The 10,705-nt window shown below is 37.0% G+C and overlaps 1 protein-coding gene across 1 annotated transcript; it reads left to right on the top strand.

Moving 5' to 3' along the window:
- Nucleotides 1-383: 383 nt before the first annotated feature.
- LOC140324969 (poly(3-hydroxybutyrate) depolymerase-like) lies at nucleotides 384-10,463 on the top strand. Its single transcript, XM_072403080.1, has 10 exons — nucleotides 384-602; nucleotides 1,388-1,585; nucleotides 2,534-2,625; nucleotides 3,817-3,927; nucleotides 4,009-4,041; nucleotides 4,785-4,893; nucleotides 4,994-5,036; nucleotides 5,398-5,523; nucleotides 8,187-8,212; nucleotides 9,510-10,463. The coding sequence occupies exons 1-10, from the start codon at nucleotides 539-541 to the stop codon at nucleotides 9,575-9,577; spliced, it is 870 nt and encodes a 289-aa protein (XP_072259181.1). The 5' UTR covers nucleotides 384-538; the 3' UTR covers nucleotides 9,578-10,463.
- The last annotated feature ends 242 nt before the right edge of the window (nucleotides 10,464-10,705 follow it).

Raw genomic sequence — 10,705 nt, 5'->3', positions numbered from 1 at the left:
TATCTTCCAGACATGACTATTCATTTAGCAATTGGCAGCTTGCAGTTTTATGCCGCTTTATAGTTTGTAATCTGCATAGCATGCATGTATGTCTTTTAAAGGCCAGAAAGATTTCCATGCAATACCAACCTCACCCATTGGCCTTTGAATATCTCCAGGATTATTTTTATATATATTAATAGCCTGTTATATATGGCATATTTAGATATATCCAGACTACAGCTCGATAGAACTAGAGTTTATTCCACATTTTCACTTTTGCAGCTTTGCCATATGTGGGGAAAAAAAGGTATTTTCCTTCAGGAGCCAAAAAAGACAAAATATCTGCAAGTTTACTAAAAAGCCTACTTGTTTAGTACTTCCCTGCACTCGCTCCAGTTTGGCACCTTTATATTTAAGGAAATTTGTGTTATACTGTGAAATATAAATGGATTATTATTGTAGCAATGTGTTGCCTATAACCTGATTTGATTTTTTTTTAGGCTCTTACAATTTGGAAAGCGCTGTGACAGTTTCTGGTTTGTCTTCTGGGGCCTACATGGCCAATCAGTTCCATGTGTCGCATTCAGGAAAGGTCACTGGAGCCGCCATCTTTGCAGGAGGTAGCTACACTATACATGGCTGAGAGCGGGAAAGTGATTGGTTGTTTTTTGTGGTATGTCTGCCCAGATGTAGCGTGTTTTGAAATGAACATAGAAAGGACAGATCATCAGGATAGTAGAACAGGTACAACAGACACCTGCAGTTCAGCAGAGTATTTCAGGAGAGGAGAGGAAGAGAGAGAAAGGGGTGAAGTCCTTAAGGAGTGCAGAATATTTCAGAAGCTGAGAGGTAAGCTGATCATATACTGGTCATCACCAGGAAAATGATCCTCTTCCTGGTATTACTTGTTTACCTGGAATACTGCCCTGTACCTATCAACCATCCAAAATGCAGTCAAATACAATCGCTACAAACTACCACCCAATGGGAGCAATCTGTACTCTGCAATGACAACTAGTAGAGCTGTGTTATAGTAAAAATGCAGGGGTGTCCTGGCTAAATGTCATCCAACAAAGGGCAATATATTAATCAAGAATACCCTATGGTATTGGTTTTACATAAGATGTATTGTTTTTGTTAATCTAACCTATTAAAAATAGTATGGCTACCGTTAGAGGTTTCAGGAAAGGAGTGTTAAATTTAGATAAAGTATGGGGAAGCACCCCCCATTTAGTAAAGCTTATTTCAAGAGAGGAGAGTTAGATGGAGGAAGAAGCAGAGTCCTCTAGCAGAGCAGAGTGTTGCAGGAGAAGAGACTCAGATAAAGGAAGGAACAGAGTCCTCCAGCAGCAACAGTTTCAGGAGAGGACAGATTGTGTGCAATGACGTTTTTCTTTTCCTACAGGTCCCTATTACTGTGCTTTGGGTAATGCTGTGACAGCTACTACCACATGTATGCTAGTCCCTGTCACCATCAGCCTTGCTGCAATAAGAACTTATACACAGACTGCAGCAAACACGGGATTAATTGACCCCTTGTCCAACTTGGGCCGTGGACGTGTGTTCATCTTTTCTGGATCAAAAGACAGTGTCCTTGTTCAAGGTGATTTTAGTGTTTAGACTCCTGTTTTTTTGGTTTATGTTTTATAATCTGTAAAATCTGTCCTTTCAACAGTGAAGAAACTCTTTTCCACTATCTGACTTTGGTGTTTGCACTTTGGTGCAAATATGGAGGATATTTTGGCTCATTTTCTGCTCTTTGGTTTAAAATGAATATTCCTTTTTGCTGGTCCCCCATCTCTACCTTTTAAAACTATGACTTCATGTTGCACTGATGAGGATCACCATGATTTTAACCTGCGTAGGCAAATAAAAAAAAAAAAACAGTTTATTAATGCGTGAAACTGGCATCTTTAATTCTGACCCTTATCTAATTTTTATTTGCTGCATGCCTGTTCCATGCCTGTGACTTGCCTGATACAGCCAGACAGTTAGAAATTACATTAGAAGAAGCTTAATGGCAGTTTCTGTGATTATCTGCTAACAAGTGAACTAAATACTTAAAAAGGTGGGTGTTAAATGGTGCGTATGAAGGGGTGTCTTTTCATATTTACCTTCATTATTTTATGGCGCCCCCAACTTTCCTATGATGATATCAAGAGCTACCCCCCAAGTTCTATGCATTAGACATGGTAATAATAATGTTCCATGTTCCACACTGTCATGTTGCACCTTATTGTACCTTCATTTTTGTCATATCAAAGAAATATTGTAGCAGTCAACCACAAACCTTACAAAGATTTTACTGATTCCACAGACAGATCATATTAATGTCTGTTTTATATCATTCAGTTACTGAAATTGTTTAAAATTAGAGTTAATTGGGTTTGTTTGTTTTATTTGGTCACATATTTGACACACTCTAATTTGAGTATACCCTGTAACTGCTTAATTAGTTCTGGGACCTAATGTGATAAAGCTATTTATTTCTTTGTCTAATGTAGCCTGTAATTAATTCTAGAAATGACTTTACGTTTTGTCCTGTTTACAGGGGTGGCCCAAAAGCTTCAGGAATTCTATTCTGGTTACATTGGCTCTGGATCTATAAAAACTGTGTACAATGTGGCGGCTGAGCATGGCATGGTGAGTCCTGGTGATTACCATACTGAATATGTCATAATCACCTGTATAATAATCATAAAATGTATTTGTCCTAATTGGGACACTAGAACGTTAGCACATTTGGTTAAGAAACCAATTTGAATAGGTCTGTTAATGGTACAATACTAAGGAGTGTTTTAGAGCTAGCGCTCTCTCTCTATTTCTATTTATATATAATAAAAGTGTGTGATTCTGTTGGGATATGAGAACATAAGCTCCTTTGGTGCAGAAACTGATGTGAATAGTTAAATATTGTCCTAGCTATAAATAATATTTTTAATGTACATAATACAAGCACAAATAGTGTGTAGGTGTGTGTGGTAGAACATTGGAATGCTAGTCCATCTGGAGCAAAAACTGATGTGAATAACATATCGCCCAGTGTACAATACTGTGGAATATGTCAGGGCCACATACATTTATAATACAGGTAGTCCCCTACAGATAGGGACTGTATGTTTGTTCTCAATTTGAGTTTGTACGTAAGGTACATTATTTTAATAAATGCATTTAGGACAGATGTTTGTCTCAATATATTATTAGGTAACGTGGTGTCAGTTACTGTATAAAATCCTCACTGTGAGTTAATCACAAACAAAGCAAAAAAAATAAAACAAAACATTGTGGAGCCTAGACATTCAATAACTTCTGGAGCAAGCTGTGCTTTGATATGCAAAAAGAAACAACTGCAGAGTTTGTTTTTGTAATTAAAGAGTTACATCCAAAAGACTTCTTCTGCAAGTTATGCAAACCACCCCTCCCCCATTCAAGCCTCTGTCCTGCACACAGTAAACAGGGGCTTGAGAAGGGGAGCCCCGTTGGTATCTAGGAGTCCTCTGTGTGTCTGTATTTCGGTTGTCCTTAACTCGGGGTTTACCTATATTAATAAAACTGTGTGATTCTGTTGGGGCATTGGAGTGTAAGTTCATCTGGTGCAGAGAGTGATGTTAATAGTTCAACATTCTGTACAGCACCTCTGTACTCTGTATCCTGTCAGAGCTATGAATGCAAAATATTAGTTTGTAAATGGAGTGGGACATTCTTGTATATAAACTAAAGTGAATGGTTTAGGTATATTTTTACTTAAGAATGTGAAATATCTATAATAAATAGGTCCACATGGTTAAGAAAATAACTTTTGAAATTACAATTTATTTTTCTCTTTTTTTTCAGCCCACTGACAGCTATGGGGGAGCCTGTGGAGCAACAAACAGTAATTTCATCAATAACTGCAACTACAATGGAGCTTATGAAGCTCTAAATCACCTTTATGGTGGACTGCAGGTGAGTTGAGAGCTGCTGGCTGTATTATTGAGCATCAGAAATGGTTTCTGGGACTGATGTCAGTGTTGTTCTTCTTTACAGAGACCCAGCAGCAGTGCAGGACAGTCTGGACAGGTAAAGTTTGTGACAAAGCAATACACAAATGTTCTTTTACAAAAGTAATGAACTGTGGAGTCTTTGGACCTATTATTACAAAACACATAATACAATTATAACATATGCAGTTAAAGACCCTGTCATGTTACCAATTCAGCACAAAGTCTAAAGTTTAAAGCCTTTCCTCTGACCTGATGTTTTCCTATGACAGTTAGAAGAAGGAGAAGTTTTCAAATTGTGGTAAAGTTACTTTAAGACGCTCAAGGGATGTGCTTTAAACATCCTTATTTTGACTTTGTCCTGAATAGTAAACGTAACAGGCTTCCTTTAATACATCTAAACTGAGTCAGAAGTTCTGGATGCTGTGGTTCATTTCATTTTAACAAGAGAGGGAGGCTTTGTTTTGGGACTCAAACTATCAATATGCAATTGTCCTAAGACTCCAGCATCTGTGTTTCCATACACATTGAAAAGTGGGAAGTGCAATTTGATAAAAAAAGGCCCCAAAGATGCAACCATACTAAAAGATCATAAGTGCCAATTCAGCCCAATTGCCCTGGGATTTTCACTGATGATGTCCCAATAATTTTAGACCACCAGTATTAGTGCATCATTATAACCATCAGTGTCAGTATGTCAATGTTCTGAGATCTCCAGTGTCAGTATGTCGTATGTCATTGTGCCTAGACCATCAGTATCAGTGTGTCAATGTACTGGAAGCACAAATCTTTCAACTAAATTCATTATATATCATATTCCAGCTGTTCCTGTTTGATCAAACTGAGTTTTTCAACTTGGCCCCTGCTATCACTTACGGCATGGACACTGCAGGATACATCTATGTTCCTTCAGCATGTGCAAGTGGAGCAAGTAAGTGATAAAGGGCTTGTAGACATATCATAGTAATAACTGTTTAATATTTGACTATACACAAGGCACCATAACCTCTAATTTTTAAATTCTATCCTAGGATGCAGGCTCCATATTGCATTCCATGGATGTCTCCAGGGCAGGTAACACTCTGCTCTATGATCTTACCCTCCCTGTTAGATTTTTCATTCATGGTACATGTGCTTCTACTTCTGTACATCTAAAAGGATCTAAAATGATTTCATATATCCAACTCCTAAAGACTTAGATTAGTGTTTTAGAACTAGCTTAGGTTTCTCTATATTGAAAAGAGATTTTTAAACTTCCCTCTTCACAGTGAGTTGAAGGAAAGTAGTGACTGAAGGCCCTAGACATATAGAGGCCAGTTTTAGCATATTCAGGGACAGGTATTTGCCTCTCCATCCATAATTTTTGGGGGAACACCAACAAGTTTATAGCTTCTCCTTTTTTTCACAGTAGATTGAACACTTTGTTGTATTTCAGGGAGAAGGTTGGTGATAAGTTTGCCAGATATGCTGGTTACAACCAGGTGGCCGATCTAAATAATTTCATCATCCTCTATCCTCAAGCCAGAACTACAGTGACCAACCCTACTGGATGCTGGGACTGGTAAAGTACCTTCATTTTGTTATGTTAATTTTTTTGAGTTTTTTTATATTGTAATAACTACAGCCAATACATTTTACAGTGGAGGGAATACAGGAGGATTAGATCGTCAGCCAGGTTCTTATTGCTGACTTTGTCATTTTTGGGGAGTTGTGTTTCTTACTTCTTGTTGTGTTTGACATTTGTCACCTTTCACATCAATTGGACAAGTTAGGACAAATCCCCCAACACGGAAACAGACAGCATTACAGAAATTCTAATTCTTTTTAAATTTGCCACTGAAGTGAAATCTGAGAAAAGTTTACTCAAATAGTTTGTCTGCATTGTATAGGCAGGTATTGGGATAACAGTCATAGATAGTTCTTGCTTATCAGCTCTTAAAATCAGATCTTATGGTCCTTGGTGCTGTGATCTAAAGTCATACCAGCAGTGTAATGAAAGAATGCCAAAAGTAATGCTAACATCCTGTTTTTTTTAATGCATCACAATAGTAGGAACAACGGCCAGCCCATTGTAATCTGTAATCTACAAACTGTGATTGCAGATTGATTTGCAGCTCTCCATTTTATAATATAGTTACATAGTAGGTTAGGTTGAAAAAAGACATAAATCCATCAAGTTCAACCACTAGGAAAATAAACAAATCTCAGATATAATACCCTATAAGACACAGTTGGTCCAGAGGAAGGCAAACAAACCCTTGGCACAACTTGCTTCAACAGGGGAAAAAAATTACTTCCTGATTCTATGAGGCAATCGGATGTTCCCTGGATCAACAGTCACTGTTATTTTTACTTTAAAGCCTTAATATCCAATTGTAGTAGTTGCTGAAACTACTTCCTGAGGGAGCCAATTCCACATTTTCCACCAGACCTTACAGTGAAGAATCCTTTCCTTATCTGGAGCTTAAACTTCTTTTCCTCCAGACGCAACGAGTGCCCTCTTGTTCTTTGTAATGATTCCAAAGTGAATAATGTGGAAGAGAGTTCTCTATATGGACCGTTTATATATTTATACAGGGTGATCATATCCCCCCTTAAACATCTCTTCTCAAGGGAGAATAGATTCCGTTCACCTAATCTCCCCTCATAGCTGAGCTCCTCCATTGCTTTTATTAACTTAGTTGCCCTTCTCTGCACTCTCTCCAATTCCACAATGTCCTTTTTGTGAATTGGTGACCAAAACTGGACTGCATATTCCAGATGTGGTCTGACCAATGCTTTGTACAGGGGCAGGATTATGTCTCCATCTCTACTCTAGTCTCCATCTCTAGTCTCTAGTCTATTCCTCTTTTTTCATACAAGAAAGTAATTTGCTAGCTTTAGATATTGCAGCTTGGCATTGCATGCTGTTATTAAGTCTATGATCCACCAGAACCCCCAGATCCTTTTCCATTTCTAACTCCCCCAAATGTATTCCCCCTAAACAGTATGAAGCATGCATGTTGTTAGCTCCCAAGTGCATCATTTTACATTTGTCTATATTAAATGTCATTTGCCACTTGGTTGCTCAATCAAACATTACATCCAGGCCTATTTGTAGATTATAGACATCCTGTATGCACTTATTTCCATTACATAGTTTGGTGTCATTTGTAAACACAGAATTGGTACTTTTAATCCCAAACTCTATATAATTTATGAAGATGTTAAACAGTAAAGGTCCCAATACTGAACACTGGGGTACACCACTAATAACCTTGGACCATTCAGAGTATGAATCATTAATTACAACTCTCTGGATGCGATCTTTAAGCCAGTTCTCTATCCATTTACAGATTCACTTTTCTAAGCCTATGGACCCTAACTTGCATGTTAACCGTCTGTGGGGTACAGTGTCAAATGCTTTAGCAAAGTCCAAGTAAGCTATATCAACTGCTATTCCACTGTCTACCTGTTTACTTATTTCCTCATAAAAAGAGAGTAAATTTGTTTGACAACTTCTGTCTTTCTTGAAGCAATGCTGACTACCACTTATAATATTATTTTCTAGCAGAAACTCGTCTATGTGGCTCTTTATCAAACTCTCTAAGACCTTTCCAACTATAGACGTTAAACTAATGGGTCTTTGACTTTGCTCCCTTTTTGAAGATAGGAACCACATTGGCCTTAAGCCAACCCATTGGTACCTTGCCAGTGAATAAAGAGTCTCTAAAAATTAGAAATAATGGCTCTGAAATAAATGAGCTCAGCTCTTTGAGAACACGTGGATGTACCTATTATACTGTAGTCTAAATAAACCATCAGTACAGACCACAAATCTAATCTGAACTAGAGTCCAGTGCTCTACCATTTAAATTATTAGGAGATCCTGAAAGTACAAGGCACAGCCAATACCAGTCCAGTCTAACTTGCTGCCTAGACAAGCATAGGTGATAATTTATAAAACTGTAAATCTAATATTCAGCAAACTCTCTCTGGCGGAGAAATAATCTATTGAAAACAAGGGGACATGGAAATTGTGCAATGGATCCCACAGAGTTTGCATGGAGGGCCTTTTACCATATTCATCTCTCTAATGCTTACCAATTGGAATAAACCTAAATATTTAATAAATGTAATTGAAATTAAAATCTATTTTTTTAACATGACTTTTCAATTGAAGTTTAGTATAATAAATTGATACTTTCATCTCTTAATATTTCCTAATGTTTTTATTACTTGTAGGTGGGGATACACAGGCATTGCATACGGTAAGTACACACACATTCCTCCGTTCTGCAAACAAAATGGCCTGTTTTAGGCTGCAAATGTGTCTTTCTTTCCTGTTTTTTGTGTCACTATTCCTTTAAAGGTACAAATGTAGCAGGTTAGCTAAAAACTGGCTTATAAAAATGGCAAACCAAATTGTGAGAAAAAAACCATGAATGAAATTGATGAACTAAAGAAGCATAGCTCAAAACCTGCATACCTATACATAGTAAGAGGAAAGAACATGTATTATATAAGAAGGAAGATGAGGGAAACTGTATTATGTATAAAAGATGAGAAAGGGGCTTGAAATATATTTACAGTGGAAAATCTATAGTGACAATGCTGGAGTAATTTTTTTACAAGTTTAATAATTTTATATCATTACCTGAAAAGGGAAATGGTAAAAATCAAAACAAAACAGGTCAACTAATAGAAATATGTAGTATGCACAATTGTTTTTGGAGGAACACAATTGTTGATTACATGAGGGCAACAAACCATAATATGAGGCTATCTTCAGTAAGGAATTTTGCTAGAAAAAGTTACATTTTCTATAAAAAAAAACTAAAGCAGTTTTCATTGTTGAATCCACTTATGCAGCATAGGCATTACTAACATCACAAGCAGCTTTAGGCTAGGTTGCAAGCCTGCAATTGTTTTTGTCCGATAACTGGCTCAGGGCTGATATTGGACACAAATCTGGCATGTGTACAGTGCTCTTCATCCATTGTCTGAACGACCGCCCTGGCAGATCCACCGATGATGGACGACGAACTATCGTAATGGAAGTGAAGCGAGAGAGAGCAGAACAGTGCTGTGTATACAACACAGATCCCTTCCAATAACAATTATTGTATGTGTGTATATAGCCTTAGTTTTTTTTTTTAGAAATAAAAATGCAAAATTCAGGGATAGTTCTGTCACCTCATGGGTTCTAAACCACCTTATCTTTCTTCATAGGCTCAGTTTAAACTGGTTAAATATGTGGAAGATTTTACCTAGGTGTCCTTGTCTATGGGTATCAGTCACTTGGCCTGGCTTTAGGAAAGATAAATGTCACAAGTATTCTGAGGTTTGCTAGTGGTCAGGGCTGTGACAGAGACATGTCGAATTTTAAGTGTCTTAAATATGCTTTTATCCTAATTATGCTTTAAAATATTTCACAGAAAAATCTGTATAACAAATATAAACATTACTCTCAGTATATTGTGGCAGATAAAGTTTGTGTACATGTTTTCCTGTATATGTATCAGTTTGCATGCCCTTTAATCTATCTGTTGTCCTTTTCTATTACAGCTACCAAGAATGGATTTCAGATAACTGGAGTGCAGAGGATGATGTTGAGGGCTCAGGGACAATATTAAGCCCTTTCTGCATTTTGTCTCTGGACAATAACTGTCCAGCTGATTGTTACCAGCAATGTTAAAACTGATAAAAGGACTATTTATCACATGTTAAATCAACCTAGAAACATGATTCTTTGTAAAAAAAAAAAGTGGAAAATTTGAATACTTTCCACACCATTTATAATTTTGAGCACTATAAAGTGGAAAATAACCAATACAAAACCTATACCTGATTTACTACATTTTAGGATCCATTTCCTAACAATGTCCATGCATTTGGCATCCAGCCCAGGGGAAATGTGATTAACTGTATATTCAGTACTATAAAGAATTTGGGGTGTCAGTAACTGGAGACAGTTGTCTGAGATGACCAAAACATTGACTACTGGACAATGAATTGAATTTTCTTGTAAATCTTCTTTAAATAGTATGTAAATTGTATTTAAATAGAGCTGCAAATTACATTTCAAGCTCTTTAAACTGACTTTTAAAAAGCTGAAAGCAGAGTCCCTGTGTGTACCCTTATTTATTCTCCTGAATGTCCCAAAGCCCCTGAACTCAGGTGCTGAAAATAAAAACACCTTCTACTGTCTCCGAGGTTAGATCTTAGTCCTCCCCATACCCTTTTCCTAACTTTAATGCAACAAACTTTACAGATCTGTAAATAGGTTTATATTGCAGGGAAGTTTACCAAAGGGTTGATCTACAGAGCTGGAAATCAATATTCACATGCTAAGGACTTAAAGTTTGGAGGTTCCTGGGGTTTTCAGCAAAATAAAGTTCATGTTATAAAGCTTGTAGGGCTGGCTATAAAACTTTTTTTGGAAATGGAAAATACTCAAATATCTGTCAAATTTCCTGTACAGTAATTTTAATAAACATTAATAAAAAGAATTGTTTAAAAGTTTTTTTGCCTAATATATTTTACTTAACCCCCCTAGTGTTCTAATTCTTTCCATATTTTCATGCAAAAAGTGTTACATTGTTTTGCATGGAAATGTATTTTACATTGTAGGCTTATAATTTCTAGGCATAACTCACCAAATGCAACGGGAAACCCTGGTGAAGGTTTCTGTAGTCGTCTGGAGAAACTGGAATAAGGAGGAAACCGCCCGAGGACCTGGACGGACGAGCAGGACGCCGGGG

The sequence above is a fragment of the Pyxicephalus adspersus genome, chromosome 2, assembly GCF_032062135.1.
Source record: "Pyxicephalus adspersus chromosome 2, UCB_Pads_2.0, whole genome shotgun sequence".
NCBI classification, from domain to species: domain Eukaryota; kingdom Metazoa; phylum Chordata; class Amphibia; order Anura; family Pyxicephalidae; genus Pyxicephalus; species Pyxicephalus adspersus.
This window is presented reverse-complemented; position numbering and strand designations above follow the sequence as displayed.